Genomic DNA, 18,734 nt, shown 5'->3' with positions numbered 1-18,734 from the left:
TTCCCTTCTCCTCCTCTCCTTCTGGGATTCCTTTTATGCATGTGTTGGTATACTTGATGGTGTCTTATAAGTCTCAGAGGCTCTGTTCATTTTTCTTTATTCTTATTCCTTCCTGTTGTTCAGGCTTTTATTTACCTGCTTGAATTTGCTATTGGGTCCCTCTAGTGAATTTTTTATTTCAGTTATTGCACTTTTCAACTTCAGCATTTTTATTTGGTTCTTTTAAAAATAATTTTTATCTCTTCATTGATATTCTCTGTTCAGCAAGACATTATTCTCTTACTTTCCTTTAATTCTTTAGACCTGGTTTCCTTTAGTTCATTGAACATATTTACAAAAGCTTATTGAAAATCTTTCTTTAGCAAATCCAGTGTCTAGGTTTCTCTAGGAATGGTTTCTATTAGCTGCTTTTTTCCACCTGTGTATAGGCCATACTTTCCTGTTTCTTTGCACATCTTGTAATCTTTTGTTGACAGGTGGTCATTCAAAAGAACAGAATGTCGTAACTCTGGAAAGCAGACTTTCCCCTCATCTCCCTTCACAACATTTGTTGCTGTTGCTGCTGCTGCTTTGTTGTTGTTGTTCAATGACTTTCTCGATAATTCTGTAAAGTCCGTATTTTTTATTGTTTGCCACCACTGAAGTCTCCTTTCAGTTACCTTAATGGTCAGCTAATGATTGGGCATATATTTTCTTATACACCTTGAGCCAATAAGTCTCCCAGCCTTTGCGAGGGGGCTCTGTGTGTGTGCTGGGATACACCTTCAGTGCTCCAGCAGGCAGTTTACAGCTCTGCCTCAGCCTTCACACTTCCTGCCTGCACAGGGCCTCAAGAGTCATCGAGCGTTAAGACATAAGGGCCTTCTGAGGTCTTTCCTGGCACGTGCACAAGCCCTGCATGTATATTGGTCTTCTGGATTCCCAGGAATAAGTCAGAGCTTTTCAATGCCTCCAATGGATATCTCATTCCCAGTTATTCCTCTTAAGTTTTTTGGTCAGCCATTTGTTAGTGGCTGCGGGCAGCTGAAATATTAAATAATTGCCACTGATTATTTTTGACAAATGTCCCAGGAATAGGGATGTTTGTGCATAACAAGCTCTGAGTCAGATCAAATAAAGACAAGCCCAAGCCAGGCATGGTAGCATGTGCCTGTAGTCCCAGCTACTCAGGAGGCTGAGGCAGGAGGATCACTTCAGTCCAGGAGTTTGAGGCTGTGATGCACTTGATCACACCTGTGAACAGCCACTACTCTCCAGCCTGGACAATATAGTGAGACTCTGCCTCTAAAGACAGAAAATCTCTGGGAGTGGAGCTTTTCAGGGAGCTGCCAGGTAGGCCAAATAGTAATAGTTCTTTGGGATGAGGCTTTTGAAGAGCTCCAAACCCATTTCATCCCCACCAGGGGCTACTAGGCTGCTGGTTTTCACAGCTACCATACTTGCAATGATAGTTTTCTCAAGGCTATGGCAGAGCTTTTGAGAAAGATGGGAATAAGGCAGTTAATACACCATAAAGCTCACTTTTCTTAGTGTGATTCAGCTATTCTTCTTGAAATGGATTATTGCAAGCCTTTGGTTAGTTTCCAGAGTCCTGAGAGAAGTGATTTTTAACAATATTTTCTAGTGTTCTTATTGCTTTTATGAAGGAGTGGATTTTCAGAGGTCCTTACTTTACTGTCCCAGAAGTGCTTCTCACCCATTTGTTTTTAATAAGAATTAGGCAAATCTGGAAAGCAGTTTAGCATCATCTGGTTAAGAACATGAATTTTGGAGTCAGACCAACCTAAGTTTGAATCCAAGTATCATGGCTTACTAGCTGTGTGATCTTGGGCAAGTTACTCAACTTCCCTAAGCCACAGTTTATTACCCTCCATTATTATTACCTCCATTATTATTATTTCCTCCATTATTTTTACTCTATTTATAGAGTATAATTTGATTCTCCCAACAATTCTCTGTGGTGGACATTATTATTATTACTCTAGAGATTGGGTAATTATTATTATCACCTGCAAAACATTCTAGTATGCACATAACATGAAATATGTCTTCTGTTACTTGACTCATATCACCCAATTTATAGGGTAATATTATATAATAATAAATTATGTAATAATAATATTATATAATAATATATTATGTAATAATATGTAATAATATATTATGTAATAATATTATATAATAATATATTATGTAATAATATTATATAATAATATATTATGTAATAATATTATATAATAATATATTATGTAATAATAATATATTATGTAATAATAATATATTATATAATAATGATAATATCTACCTCAGAGAATTGTTAGGAGAATCAAATTAGGTGCTATATGTAAGACATTCAGCATATTCCCAGAATGATAATTTAAGAAAAGTGGACTGTTTGTAGAGACTGAACACATCAATTCCCATGAAATTTCCTTCATTATATCCCACATAAACACAATGGAAATAGCTCATAGATCATGAGCACTCAGTGTGGGAAAAGGCAAGAGACCTTCTTGCTATTTTTTGTTTCTTTTTAAGGCACTGACAATTCCTCCCTGTGAAATAATTTTTTAAATAAATAAATTTCCTTTTGAATACCTAGCATTGATATATTACCTCAGTTTTCCTCCCAATATCTGTATGAAGCCAGTATCATTATTCCCATTGCATTGTTGAAAAAAACTGATCCTCATCAAAGATCATTGACTAACCTCAATTTGCTTGCCAGCCACTGGCAGAGTACAATTTAGGCAACACATGTGTAACAGACAAAAAGTGAAAACCGAGAGGAACTTAAGGAAAGCAAACTTAAAACGGCACCAGTGTAAAAAGGAAACCTATTGACAAAGGCATTTTCAAGGATTTCAATGAAAGCAATAGCTGCACTCCACCAATGCTGCCACTAGATGGTGGTGTTTCCATTATCTAGAGGTCTTGTGAGTTACCTTTTACCTGTTAAGAAAGAAAATCTGAAATCTGTAAAAAGCCTGGCCTAGAGCACTTCTGTCTTTACAGCTTCTACCCTCCTGCCCCAGTTGCCAAGGCAAGCATCTTGAGACCCAAATCTCACATATGCATGTCTTCTGTATGGTTGGAACTAGAATTTGACTTCTTCCTCTGCATTCGTGAATATGCTTCTTTAGTGCTGTTTGACATCAAATTAGTAAACACGGAAATCCACTGACTCTATTAATATAATTCTCTCAGGTTTCAAAGGAGGTCAATGAAATGATGGTAAAAATGCCGTATCAGTGTTTCATAAATGGACAGTTCACCGATGCAGACGATGGAAAGACTTACGACACTATCAACCCAACGGATGGATCTGTGAGTAATTCTGTAGTGTTAGTAGTGATCACCGGTGGTGGATTTTTAGTTTATACACCATTGTAAAAGAGGCAGTCTTAAGAAGCCCATTAATTCTCTCACTCTGCCTCTAAGCACTTGATGCAAATGTACTTCATGCTTTTCTTTCAAAGACTCAGTTCTGGTACTAGCTGCTATTAACTGTAGTAACCTATTTTATAGAACATTTATGATAAATTTAGACAGGTAGCTTTACCTATAAACATCAGAGGCACTCATCTGCATAGAGATACATGTGAAAAAATTTTTCAGACTTTGAAGACTCATGGCAAGAAATTCAGCTTTCCCAAGGCACTGGAAGAACTGCAGAGTCTTCTGTCTTCCTAAATGTGTTCTTCCATAAAGTAGTATGACATGAGAAGTACCGAATTTCTGGTTCACAATTTTCATATTAAAATTGTTCTTTTTCTTTACCGTAGTACTGGATATACTCATTTCTCATCATAACATTTTTTTTAAAATCAGTAATACTCTATTTTTTCTATTAATAGAATATTAATTCCAAGAACCATATTTTCATATCTCTCATGTGACCTATTTTTACTTACCTTGAAATAGACAATATGCAAAGTATCCTACGCTTCTTTGGCGGATGTTGATAAAGCAGTAGCAGCAGCAAAAGATGCTTTTGAAAATGGTGAATGGGGAAGAATGAATGCAAGAGAAAGAGGAAGATTGATGTACAGGTATTTTTATTTTTTATTTTTTAGAAAAGTAATTCTGGTAGAGATGGGGTTTCACTATGTTGGCCAGGTCTCAAATTCCTGACCTCAGGTGATTTGCACGCCTCAGCCTCCCAAAGTGCTGGGATTACAGGCGTGAGTGGTGGCACGTGCCTGTAGTCCTAGCAACTCCGGAGGCTGAGGCAGAAGAATTGCTTGAACCTGGGAGGTGGAGGTTGCAGTGAGCCAAGATCGCACCACTGCACTCCAGCCTGGGCAAGAAAGCAAGACTCTGTCTCAAAAAAAAAAAAAAAAAAAAGATAAGAAAAGAAAAACAAGTCTACTACCTTTGGATATTGGCTAACATTGCCAACATTTTAAAAATTCCTGCAAAACATTCTGGTATTCACCTAGTATGAAATATGTCTTCTGTTACTTGACTCATATTAAATCCTACATATGTTGATTATGTTAGTATTGCTTGCACCAGGCAGGTCCCAGCTGGAAAAGAAGTTTAATAAAGAACTGTTTACAAAGACGTGGGCTAGGTCAAAGAAATCCAATAAAGGATACTGAAACATCCAGGCAGGGCTAGCAGCAGGGGGAAGCTGCTACGTCTTCAAGGTCTGAAGGGACAGGAGAAGGAGCTGTTACTGGAATCTGGCGAGATCTGTAGCTATAGGAGAAAACCACACTCCAGTGGAGGGGCATGGCAGCTTCTGAACCACAGTCCATCAGCGAGGGAGCCAGGGAATCCAATTCCCCAACCACTTTTTCCTTCAGTTCACCAATCTTCTGTGGGTGTCTCCCAGTGGCCTCTCACTGGCCAAGCCCAATGGGAGAGCAAGGGAGCCAGGTGATGTAATCTATAAAGGTCATTCACCAGGGTCAAGGTCACAGAGCAGGGTGGAGAATGGATACAGAGTGGCAAGTGGAAAATATCCAGTACCCTGTTGTTTAAAAAAAAAAACATTTTATGTCAACTTGATCTGTAAGGAATAGGAACAAGGAAGAAAAATAATAAGGACTGAGAAGAATATTTTAAATCAGTAATGAAGGATGCCAGGAATAACTAGATTCAATCATAAATTCCATTTGCTGTTTACCTAAAATCCAATATCTGACCTAGATCAATAGATCTCAGAGCAATGATATGATTTGGCTGTGTCCACACCCAAATCTCATCTTGAATTGTAGCTCCCATAATTCCCGCGTGTCATGGGAGGGAACCAGTGGGAGGTAATTGAATCATGGGGGCAAGTCTTTCCTGTGCTGTTCTCATGAAAGTAAGTCAGTCTCATGAGATTTGATGTTTTTATAAAAGGCAGTTCCCCTGCACATGCTCTCTTGCCTCTTTCCTTTATAAATTACCCAGTCTCAGGTATGTCTTTATGAGCAGCGTGAGAACTAATACAAGCAAGATCTGGAACGAATATTGTGGGAGGGGGATTTCAAGCTGGACTCTAGAGTGGCCCCAAAGGAACAGCTCCGAGAACCACTACAAATACAGAAGAAAAACAAATAGAGAAGTTGACCACAAAAGATGAATTTTTACTGTATCACAGTCATTATACAGTCCTGCACTTACCTTCCCATAAAACCGAATACCAAACAGAAATCTCTTGCAGTGTTTGTAATTCATTGTGTACGTTGCTATCTTGTCTCTTCAGTTAGTGTTGGAAATATTTTTGTGCCAACTGGAAATCCTCAAATGTTCATGGGTTCTCAGAAGGTGTGGGTTCTGGGAATGTGGTTCCAGTGACTGGTACTGGCTCAATCATTGTTCCACTTCTTACACATAGATGAGGCAAATTATACACGCTTCCAATACCCTCTGCTTCTCCTTTGTAATTCTTGAAACAAATGATTTATGAAATTATTTGTTTAATGTCTTTCTTCCCTACTGGACCATGATCTCCATAAGGGCAGAGATCTGATCCATATGTGTTTACCTCTGAATCCTCCATCGTTAGGATACTGCATTGTATGTAACAGGAGCTCAATCAATACTTGTTGAATTTCTTTCTTTCACTGACCACGCAGACTTGCAGACCTACTGGAAGAGAACCAAGAAGAGCTGGCAACCATTGAAGCCCTTGATTCAGGGGCTGTCTATACTTTGGCTCTGAAGACTCACATCGGAATGTCTGTGCAAACATTCAGATATTTTGCTGGCTGGTGCGACAAAATTCAGGTAAGCACAAATACTATTTGTTCTGAAAGAAAAAGGGATTAACATTGATTAGTTTGTACCAGGCACTGTGTCAGATCCTCTTTTTATGTAGATTTTTTTACACCAACATAACAGGGTTGTCTCGATCCATTTTATGCTGCTATAACAGAATACCTGAGACTAGGTAATTTATAAAGAACAGAAATTTATTCTCTTACAGTTCTGGAGGCCGGGAAGTCTAAGATAAAGGTGCCAGCAGGTTTGGCCTCTAGTTTTAAGATGGTGCCTTATAGTACATCCTCTGGTGCAGAGGAATGATGTGTCCTCACCTGGCAGAAGAGTAGAAGAGAGTGAACCCACTCCTGCAAGCTCTTTTTATAGCGGCATCGATCCGTTCATTAAGGTGGAGCCCTCATGACCTAAACACCTCCTATTAGGCCCTGCCCCCCAACACTGTGGCATTGGGGGTTAAGTTTCCAGCACATGCATTTTAGGGGACACTTTCAGACCCTAGCAATGGTTATAACAACTACAGGAAGTAAATGGATAGCTCTTATCCCCTTATTACATGTGAGCAAACAGAGGCTTGAAGACATGGATGCCTTTCCTATAATTCGTAGAAAGTAACCCATACGACCAGATTTGAACTCAAGATTTTCTGAATCTAAAGTCTAATGGCATTCTTTGCACTTTACTATAATATCTCCTGAGGGTGTTGAATATTTTTCTAGACATTTTGGAGAAGCCTAGTATCATGAAGGGTGTACAAATTCAAATACCTACAGAGGCCAGAGAGCTAACATAGGTGGTGGAAGAAGACTGAGTATAAGAAAAACTTTGTCTTTGAACATGTGTCCTAGTAGAAATTTATTTATTTTTTTCTTTTGAAATGGAGTCTTGCTCTGTCACCCAGGCTGGAGTGCAGTGGCGCCATCTCAGCTCACTTCTGCCTCCTGGGTTCAAGCGATTCTCCTGCCTCAGCCTCCCAAGTAGCTGGGATTACAGGTGTGTGCCACCACGCCCAGCTAATTTTTGTATTTTTAGTAGAGACGGGGTTTCACCATGTTGGCCAGGCTGGTCTCGAACTCCTGACCTCAAGTGATTTGCCTGCCTTGGCCTCCCAAAGTGCTGGGATTACAGGTGTAAGCCACTGCACCTAGCCAAAAAAAAATTTTTTAAGGAAAAATTTGATAAAGACACAGGAATAACAAATATTTCATTTTCCTTTTACTATATAATAAATAGCAAACATGGGGTGATCAATGGCAACAACACTAGCTCCAGCACTGGGGATACAAAAGGGAGAGGTAGGGCTTGTAGCAAACTGCAGTATGCATGTTCCTCATAGACTCATAATAACCACTGCAGTACCAGTTATTGCAACCACATTCCCAGCAGCAAAAAGCAGCAAGTGAGAAAGGGGGAGTGGCAAGAGGAATTTCACAAAGCATTCTTACCTTCCCAGTACCTTTTGCTCATATCCCTCCTTGACCATCTCTATCTGCTAAGGAGACTGGGAAACATTGTATTCATCTGAACACATTGTTGCCACCAATGTTAATGTACAGTCAGACAGACCTGAGTCCAAGTCAGCTTTGGCCCGTATCAGCCAATGTTGTTAAAGTTATTTTATCTCCCAGAACCTTACTTTCCTCCTCTATAAAATGGTCACAATAATACATACTTTGCAAGTTATGTTTTGAGGACTGGAAACAAGTATTTGTACACTACAGGATTAGACAACTCTGCAACATAGCAGGTTTGCACAAAAATGAAGTTTTTATTGTGATTCAGCCACAAAGTCATGCATATATTGATATTTACTAACGGTAGTTCAGGTCCATCTCTTATCCCCAATTATGAAATCCAAATAGCTCTGAAACCTGAAAATTGTTTGATTAGTTCAAACTGATTTGATGCCAAACCCTGACTTGAATGAACATAATCTATTAATAATATTTATTTACATCACTTAGAGTGAATATTCATATGTTTCAGTGAATCAATACTAGTGTGTTTGCATGGACACAGGGATGGGAACATCACACACCAGGGCCTGTCCAGGGGTGGGGGGCTGGGGGAGGGATAACATTAGGAGAAATACCTAATGTAAATGATGAGTTAATGGGTGCAGCAAACCAACATGGCACATGTATACCTATGTAACAAACCTGCACGTTGTGCACATGTACCCTAGAACTTAAAGTACATTTAAAAAAATACTAGTGTGTTTGATTATGGGAGGCTTATTCAAATCCTGCTGAGGTAGCAGATAATTTAAGGTACATGCACTATATTACGTTTCTAAAGTCCAAAAAATTATGAATTCCAAGACATAACTGGCTACAAGTATTTTAAGAAATTGTACACTCTATTAGTAGTAGCAATAAGATTTTATGTGGCAAAGCAAATGAATAGCTTTCATTAAAGCCTACTATTGTGAATCTGTTAGGATTCAATTGGCTGCATATAACAGCCAACTTAATCCTGTTTTTTAACCCTATTATTTTTCTCTCACTTTCAAGGAGTCCAAAGAAAGGCAGTCAGGACTAGTATGGGAGATGCAAACTCTTTTTCTGTCTTTGCCAGGCCATCTTTAGTACCATGTGACCTCCACCCTGAAGGTTGACTCATGATCTCAAGAAAATCACTGCAGTGCCAGCCATTTCAGCAGTAGTCTAAACAAGAAGAAGGAGGAAGCAGACATGGAGGGAAGAATAAAGGAGTTGAGTTAGTCTGGTTTAAATAGCAGTCACCTTCGAATGCTTTGTGCTTATATCTTCCACTGACCATCCCTAACCTGGAGAATGGGAACCATAATATTTGATAGGCATATTGCTGTTCCATTATTAGTACAGGGATTCTGTTACTAAGGACAGAGGGGAGAGTGGATAATAGGCAGGCAGTTCACATTCTCTGCCAGGCCAAGCAATTGGGAATGGACAAAATGAGAATTATGTTTATTCTCCTGTGTTTCATGGTTCTCTTGAGAAACAAATAGCTGTTCCTTCTTTGGCATGGATATAGTTCTTATCAACAAACACTCTTTCATATCAGCTAACAAAAAGTAAGAGAGGAAGACAGAAAATGGATCCTTTGAAATGAAATTTACTTATTTAAATTAGTAAAATAAGTATCAACTTTTCTTATTCTTTAGGGTTCTACTATTCCAATCAACCAGGCTCGTCCAAATCGCAATCTGACCTTCACCAAGAAAGAGCCACTCGGGTAAGATAAGGAGAGTGCCTCTGAGTGAATCATGAGTTGTGTTATTTGAAACAACTAAGCGTGTCGAATTTCTTCCCCGGCAGTGTCTGTGCCATTATTATTCCCTGGAACTACCCGCTGATGATGCTGGCGTGGAAGAGTGCTGCGTGTTTGGCAGCAGGCAATACCTTAGTGCTCAAGCCAGCACAGGTAAGGCCACAAAGGGCCAGGTACAGAATTGCCTCCTTCTTACATCCAGTACTTCAAAAGAGTGACATATATTTATAAATAGCAAACAAAAATGAGATCGTATGGCATTTTTCTCATACATCATGGACAACTTTTCATGTGAGTAAATACTCATTTTTAATAGCTACCTAATAACATTGTATGGAGATTCCACAATTTAAAATTTTCATAATAATAGAAGCAAGCATGGTGCACATCAGTGAAGTCCACTGACTTTCTACAAACCAATTCAATTCTTCCAAAATGCCAAGTGCCCAACATTTAGGGAATTATTTAGAGTAATTATGAGATATCAGAAAAAGTATTATGCAGGTATTCAAATTTAATTGTCAAAAATACTGTAAAGGCAGAGGTTGCAATGAGCCGAGATCTTGCCACTGCACTCCAGCCTCGGCAACAGAGCGAGACTCTGTCTCAAAAAAAAAAAATATATAGCCGGGCGCGGTGGCTCACGCCTGTAATCCCAGCACTTTGGGAGGCCGAGGCGGGCGGACCACAAGGTCAGGAGATCGAGACCACGGTGAAACCCCGTCTCTACTAAAAATACAAAAAACTAGCCGGGCGTGGTGGCTGGCGCCTGTAGTCCCAGCTACTCAGGAGGCTGAGGCAGGAGAATGGCGTAAACCCAGGAGGCGGAGCTTGCAGTGAGCCGAGATCGCGCCACTGCACTCCAGCCTGGGCGACAGAGCGAGACTCCATCTCAAAAAAAAAACACAAAAACAAAACAAAACAAAACAAAAAAATATATATATATAAAATATGTATTATATATAAGTTCACTATATATTATATATTATATAATATAACAGAGTGAGACTGTCTCAAAAAATATATTAAAAATATATAAAATATATAAAATATATATTTATATGTATTATATATTAGTTCACCATATTATTATATATATATCATATATATTATATATTACATAAAACATATTTATATGTATTATATATTAGCTCACTATATAATATATATTATATATATTATATCTTACATTATATATATATTAGCTCACTATATATATATATAGTGAAGATGTAGAAGATGAGGGAAAAGCATGTAAAAGAACATCTGTAATTATAAATATATATCTAGATGGATAACAAGAAAATACCTTTAAGAAATAGTTAAGGTAGTTTTCAAAAAAATATTTTAATGCTACAATAGCTTTTTAAGAAAAAAATATGGCAGCCAAGTTAACACTGGCTGAGACTTTACTATATAAAGTGCACTATGCAAAATAAGAAGAAAAACAAACTTCTTAATTGGGTTTCTGTTATATGCAGGTAACTTTACTATGTAGTAGGCATTCTGAGGTGCATAATTCATGGAGAAAACTTGGTCTTTATTCTAGAAGAGTTTATAATTTGTTACCTCTCAATTCTTTCATTTCTTCTTTCAGAGCTTAAAAAAATACAGTTTCATTTGGCATAGCTACATGGTCATGTGACCATGGCCATTTTGTTTTAATCATTAAAAACGATTTGAGAAAGTAGGTATACATTCAAAGTTTTCAAAATTCAAAAGATACAAAGAGGTAGATAGTGAAATGTCTCCCTTCTATCATTACTCCCCAGCCAACCAGTTTACCTCCCAGAGACAACCAATGGGATTAATTGTTATCTATTAGTGGCTTAGATATTCCAGAGATAGTCTGTACATATATATGTGTATATTTATGAATATGTAGTTTTATATGTATATATATAGAGAGATATATTATTATATGTAGATATAGATATTATATATGTGTATATGTATATATTGCTAATTAATGGGCATAAAGTTTCAATTACTGGCCAGGTGAAGTGGCTCACGCCTGTAATCCCAGCACTTCGTCTATTTTTTTTTTTTGAGACAGAGTTTCGCTCTGTCACCCAGGCTGGAGTGCAGTGGCGCAATCTCGGCTCACTGCAAGCTCCGCCTCCTGGGTTCACGGCATTCTCCTGCCTCAGCCTCCCGAGCAGCTGGGACTACAGGCGCCTGCCACCACGCCTGGCTAAGTTTTGTATTTTTAGTGGAGACAGGGTTTCACCGTGTTAGCCAGGATGGTCTCAATCTCCTGACCTCATGATCCGCCCGCCTCAGCCTCCCAAAGTGCTGGGATTACAGGCTTGAGCCACGGTGCCCGGCAATCCCGGCACTTTGGGAGGCCAAGGCAGGTGGATCACTTGAGGTCAGGAGTTCAAGACCAGCCTGGCCAACATGGTGAAACCCCATCTCTACTAAAAAATACAAAAAATTAGCTGGGCATGGTGGCAGGCACCTGTGATCCCAGCTACTCCAGAGGCTGAGGCAGGAGAATCGCTTGAACCTGGGAGGCAGAGGTTGCGGTGAGCCGAGGTCGCAACATTGCACTCCAGCCTAGGCAACAAGAGTGAAACTCTGTCTCAAAAAACAAAGAAACAAACAAAAAAACAACTTCAATTATGTAAGATGAATAAGTTCTAGAGGTCCCCTGTATAACATTGTACCTATAGTTAATACTACTATATTTTACACTTCAAAATTTGTTGAGAGTAGAGCTCACATTAAATGTTCTTACCACAATAAAATAAAATTTTTAAAAACACACACAAAAAGTAGCATTTTATATACTTACCAAAAAAAAAATTCTTCCTTTTTTTTAGCAGTTTCCATCGTATAGAAAAAACATATTTTACTTAACCAATCCATAATTATGGATATTCAGATTTTCTCTCCTTTTGCTGTATAAACCATGCTACAGTTAATAACCTTATAAACCTTATAATGCACATGTGCAAGTATATTTATAGGATATGTTTCTAATTGCAGAATCCCTCAGTTAAAAGATACATATATTTGTGTGATAGATATTGACAAAGCCATCCATGGGGGTTGTATTAGCTCACCAGCCTTATACAAGACTACTGTTTCCCACTCTTGTTTAATGGGTGCACAACACATTAAACAGCAAGAAGCCAGTTGAGTGAAGTGAGGAGACAGATAATCTAGCCCAGTAGAGCTCCACACTGGCTGTACATTAGAATCACCTAAAGTTCTCCTTTTAAAATGCTGATATGGGGCCCCACTGGCAAGAGATGGGGCCCCATATCAGCATTTTAAAAAGAGAGATCTGATTTAATTGGTCTGAGTTGGAGACCACGCATTGGTATTGCTTAAAAGCTTCACGTTTTTCCAAGGCACAGCCAGGGTGGAGAACCACTGAATGATATCCAATGAGAATGCTAATTACTGAGGAATGGCAATGAGTATATATAATGTCCAAAAATTACAAACATTCTTTGAGTGCATACCAGTTGCCAGGCAGGTAGTAGTGATGAAGATACACAAGGTTTCTGTCCCCATGGAAATTACAGTCTGGCTCTATCTGCAGTTTAAAACTGGCAGTTTTATAGTTGAAGATAATTTAAATCCTGAGAATGAAAGACCCAAAGGTGCCATTGTTATGCTGGACTTTTTAATTTTATTGGATAATATTATGCAGTGATGCATTTATAATATTAGGGCTCTGTGTGAATGTCAAGAGGACTGAATTGAGATGACTCTTCTTAAACCGGTTGTCTGCTTTGTTGTATGTGTGAAAGATTCCCTCCTGGCTTCATACAAAAGAAAGCACAGATTTTCATGGCCTACAGTGGTTTGGTCCAGGTGTGACAAGTTCTGACTTTATTAACCTCATATTTAGCAATGACCTACACTTGCCCAGAACCATACTAGAGGCTTTCCTATATATTATGCAAACCTATAATCCTGCAGGGACACTGGATAGCCAAATGGAAGAAAACCAATAGAAATGAAAAGAGCTGTGATAGAGATGAAACCATTTATTTTATTTATAAATGACATTTTAAAACCTTTATATTCTTACTTTAAAAGAATTATCATTAATTCAGGATAGTTTTTAAACATCTTTCTAATTATGATGGTTTCATACCAAGGCATAATCAGATATACTTGGGCTAGAATCATCTTCAACTATACTAGATGTAAATCCACTATTTTAACAGTCTTGATAACTTCAAATATTTTGGGCCAACTTCTCATCAAGTTAAATCTACATTGACATTTTACAAACCTCACAATGCGACTGTCATGGACCTGTTACTAGAAGGAGGAAAAGTGGTAGCCCTGCCTCTTTATTGTTTGCTTGTTAACATTATTATTTATTGTGCAGTTTCTATGCACATTTTTTGGCCACTTGTCCGTTTTATGAAGACAAACTTAATTAAAATAACAACATAGTCTGTGAAACCATGTAATCCGGCCTGTAAACTTCATGAGAGGGCAATCTTCTGAAAGCAAATGAGCAAGGGAAGGAACCACTGCTACCCCTTGGCCTTGTGAGCCTGTATTCTTTCCTAGGACACTGCCCATACCTTTGTGGCCCATGACCATATGACCTTCATTCAGACTGTGTGACAGCAGCATTATCCAGCCATACAATAAATGTTAGTCATGGTTCATTTACTTCATATCTTTGTCAGCTAAAATATATAAATAAAAGTTCCACTATCTTCTTTTCGCACCTCAATGGATCCTCTTGCACATCCCATTTTTAGAGTCCAAGCTAACCAAGTACTGACTTAAGACTGAATGGACGTTGGTTTTTAAGAGTGTGAAGGTATTGCTTTCATTTTGCTTCAGAGATTTGCATTGCTATGATAGATGTTTAAGGTGAGATCCATATTATGCCACTTTTTATGTGAGAAAGAAGGGAAAATAAGAAAATATGTATTTGCTGATTTGAATAAAAGGAAACACAGGAAAGATAAACTAGAGACTAATGAAATTGATTATCTATAGAACATGGGATGAATGGGGTGGAAAGGAGGGTGGGAGAACGACATTCTCTGAATGGACGTTTGAATAGTCCTGACTTTTGGAAGCATATTCCCCATATTCAATGACAACAAGAAAAAGAAATATAATCAACAAAGATGGGGCCAAAATCCTAAAAGTAAATGTAAACAAAACAAATTAAGCCATATTTCAAATGAATAACATGACCCCATTGAAGAGAGTGAGGAACCATGAACCCAAGTCACTTTTGACTAACTTTGGACTATATGTCCTCAGGATAAAGGCAACGCAAACCAACAACAACAACAACAAAACCCAAATACATATTCAACTCTAATTAATAGGCTTCTTTTTCACAGGGACATGGCTTAACAATTCTCAAATGACTTTCTCTATGTTTTAGGATTAAGCAAATAATTAAATATGTTGTGGATAATGGGAGCCATGTCTCTCTTTCTTGGAGAAGAGAATGACTAATGTAAAAAGGGCAGAAGGATAGAATCGACCCTGAGATATCGGATAAAGGTATCAGTGTAAACTCATGGGTTTTAATGTATTTAGATAGTTAAATAAAGAAATGGATATAGGCATATGTGGGATAGATACACACATATATTTACATGTGTGTGTGTGTGTGTGTGGTGTATACATACATCTCTTTCCCAGCTCTGTCTGCTACAAGGGCCTAGAAGCGATGACCCCTCAATAATGTCCAGATATCTTGGTTTCTAAAATACCATTCTTCTCTCAAAGAAACTTGGGCTCCTTGGAGAAGGAGCTGGAGTAGGGAAGAATCAAGATGAATCTAAAATATCTTGTTGGGCCTGAAAGCAATGTAATGCTCGAAGAGTAATAGGGGCATGGCAGAATGATAAGGGGCCGTACTAAAGGGACTGCCTCAGCCAAATCTAGAACGACTGAACATCAAAATCAATAACAATAGTAAAAGATGACAACCTGCTGATTACAGTAAGAATCTATGCGTTCACACTGATATTAATTAATTAAACAGAAAGGAAAACACTTAGAGAGCCAACAAGTACATGTAAAAGGAATGATGGAATTGGAAAATCACCATTTGGCAACCATCATAATACTATTTATGATTATTATCCGGAAATTATCCATGGATACTAAAACTAGTAGATAAAAATTTGAGGAGTACCTCCCCACAAAATATTTATTAACTACAATGTATAAAATAGTAACTTATAGCGATGGAAGTTGGCAGACCACATTTGCCAAATAATCGAAATCGACTTTCCAGTATTGGAACTATTCTACAGCACGTGCCACCTGATGTGATGTCCTGAGAAAAGCCCAGCATCGTTCCAGTGGTATTGTTCCCAAAAGTGCATAACTTGAATCTAATCATGAGAAAACATCAGACAAATGCAAACAAAGAGACATTGTATGAAATAACTGGCCTGTACTCTTCAAAAATGTCAGTGTAATGAAACAGAAAACTCAGAAATTCTCCTAGATTACTGGAGACTACACATAGAACTAAATGTAATGCAGATGTTGGATTTTCTTTTGCTGTAAGACATTATTGGGATAATTGGTGAAATCTGAATATGGTCTGCAAATCATGTATTCTATCAGTTGTTAATCTCCTGATTTTGGTAATTGTACTATGGTTATGTAAAAGAATTTCTGGTTTTCTAGAAAATGCACACAGAAGTATTTAGAAGTATGGCGTATGTCTTTACTGTATTCTTAAACAGTTCAGAAAAAGATACCCCTTAAAGGTATCTTTAAAAAATAGTTTAGAAAAATATATATAGAAAGATAAAGCAAATGCAGTAAAATGTTAACATTTGAGGAATCTGAATGGAAATGTATATAAGGAATACTTGTACTATTTTTGCATCTTTTTGTAAGTCGGAAATTATGGCAAAATAAAAAAATAAGACAATGTACAATAAAAATAAAATAAGCTCTAGTGCAGCTATCAAGGGAAAACTGGGTTCTGGACTAAAGGTCAGATGAGAGCCTGAAGAAGGTAATTGCTGTCTGCTTCTCCTCAGGTCACGCCCTTGACTGCTCTGAAGTTTGCAGAACTGTCTGTGAAAGCAGGCTTTCCAAAGGGGGTCATCAACATCATTCCGGGCTCAGGCAAGCCACTAAATGACTCACTGTGCAATAACTAATGAACGGTACTGGGGGAGCCGAGTGACTGTTTTACCACTAGAGACTTGTCCTGAATTATAACTGTATTAAAACTAAATACAACTTACCAAACAGTTAAGGATGAATATACTTACCATGTGCTAAAATCTTAAAATGGAAATACAGTGGTGGGTGAGTGGCAGTGGGGAGGGGGGCTGTACAATCATGTAAAATTACCCTAAGATGTTCCATTTTGATTTTCAAGATAAAAATCAAGGTTTACCCATCATTATTTTGGGAGTCTGATAATTTCATAAAGGGTATTATTTTAGACTTTCATCAGTTTGCAATTAATACAGAAAATGTAAAACTAAGGTGTCGATAAGAGCTTAGAATATCTACTTTCATGAATTTAAAGCCATCTTCACTATAAGAATTTGAGTATGTTTTTGTTTTTGTTTTTTGAGACGGAGTCTCACTCTGTCGCCCATGCTGGAGGGCAATGGCACGATCTTGGCTCACTGCAACCTCCACCTCCTGGGTTCAAGTGATTCTCCCTCAGCCTCCTGAGTAGCTGGGATTACAGATGTGTGCCACTATGCCCGGCTAATTTTTGTATTTTTAGTAGTGACAGGGTTTCACCATGTTGGTCAAGCTGGTCTCAAACTCCTGACCTCGTGATCCGCCTGCCTCAGCCTCCCAGAGTGCTGGGATTACAGGCGTGAGCCACCGCGCCCAGCCTTGAGTATGTTTTAATTCATGTTTTATTCCCTAATTCTACAGGTGGCATAGCAGGACAACGTCTGTCTGAACATCCTGACATTCGCAAACTTGGTTTCACTGGTTCCACTCCTATTGGCAAACAGATCATGAAGAGGTATTGGTTTTAATATGTTGATTCACTGCAGATCCTGTTAAACTAGGTTTCAATTTTTGTTTAAACAGGGTACTTTTTGAGTGAGGAAAACTACATCTACTTTGGAAAGGAAATCTACTTATCACTGCTGAGTACTGAAATATTTGAAAGTAATAAAATACTTTCCAAAGCATTAAAGCCCAGAGTCAATAAAACCAAAGCTATGTTGAAATTCTACACCCTACTGGTAGTTTTAACAATTCAGCACAAAAGGCTTTCTGTATTAAAGCTGTGGCCCAAATTGTTTTCAGAGTATGGGTAAAAAACTGAAAAGATACATACATGTGAAATTTATATATTTTATATGACAAACCTGGATTATTCATAAAATGGAGTCCCCCTATATTTTTTTTAAACTGTAAGCAATCTAAATGTCCAAAATAAACCAGTTGTTAAAATATGTCAATGTAATGGAACACTGTGTAGTCACGTTCATAGAGAATTTTAATAACATTGAAAACTGTTGTTAAAATAATAAATGGAAATAAAAATAAAGTATAACATTGTATATACTGGATGATCTCAACTATGTTAAACAAGGCAAAAGCTATGGTAGGACAGATCACAAATAGGTAGTATATCAAAATGGTAAAAACAATGGTCACTGAGGCATGGTACGGAATTTTGTGATTTTCTTCTTCTGTTTGCATTTTGGGGGAGGTCTTTTCAAAGTGTTTTAAATAAAAATACTTTTGTAAGAAAGGAAAAATAAACAGCATACTTTTAAAAATTGATATTTTTTCTCCCAATGCTTCAATAGTCTGGTTAGAGGTTTAATTCCTTGCCAGCCTTTTATGTAACCAAAATTTCTAAAGAATTTGAATTAACTTATGAGAATCTCTAATCATTTGATGACAACATTATTGAAAATTTTTTATTATGGAAAATTTCTAATATATAGAAAGCAGAAAAGCAAAATGAATTCTATGTACTCATCACTCAGCTTCAGTGGTAATCACCATTCTACCTTCTATGTTTTATCTATGAATAAGTTTTCCCTTTTCCTTTCGTTCTTTCTTTTTTTTTTAAGAGATACGGTCTCACAGTGTCACCCAGGCTAGAGTGCAGTGGTGATCACAGCTCACTGCAGCCTCGAATTCCTGGGCTCAAGCAATCCTCCTGCCTCAGCCTCCCAAGCAGCTGGCACTACAGGCGCACACCACCATGCCTGCCTAATTTTCTTGTTTTTTTATAGAGATTAGGTCTTGCCATGTTGTTCAGGCTGGTCTCACACTGCTGGCATTAAAGGATCCCTTCTGCC

At 37.9% G+C, this 18,734-nt stretch overlaps 1 protein-coding gene across 2 annotated transcripts in view; it reads left to right on the top strand.

Annotated features, from left to right (window-relative positions):
* Positions 1-18,734, top strand: part of ALDH1L2 (aldehyde dehydrogenase 1 family member L2) — a 66,408-nt gene that overhangs the window by 28,669 nt on the left and 19,005 nt on the right. For both annotated transcript variants that reach the window (XM_050748457.1, XM_050748456.1), the window contains exons 11-17: positions 3,208-3,327; positions 3,925-4,052; positions 6,072-6,222; positions 9,359-9,429; positions 9,513-9,618; positions 16,476-16,563; positions 17,341-17,434. In XM_050748457.1, the coding sequence (XP_050604414.1) occupies positions 3,208-3,327; positions 3,925-4,052; positions 6,072-6,222; positions 9,359-9,429; positions 9,513-9,618; positions 16,476-16,563; positions 17,341-17,434 (758 nt within the window). The remainder of the gene's footprint in view (positions 1-3,207; positions 3,328-3,924; positions 4,053-6,071; positions 6,223-9,358; positions 9,430-9,512; positions 9,619-16,475; positions 16,564-17,340; positions 17,435-18,734) is intronic.

This window comes from Macaca thibetana, chromosome 11 (genome assembly GCF_024542745.1).
Source record: "Macaca thibetana thibetana isolate TM-01 chromosome 11, ASM2454274v1, whole genome shotgun sequence".
Taxonomy (NCBI): Eukaryota; Metazoa; Chordata; class Mammalia; order Primates; family Cercopithecidae; genus Macaca; species Macaca thibetana.
This window is presented reverse-complemented; position numbering and strand designations above follow the sequence as displayed.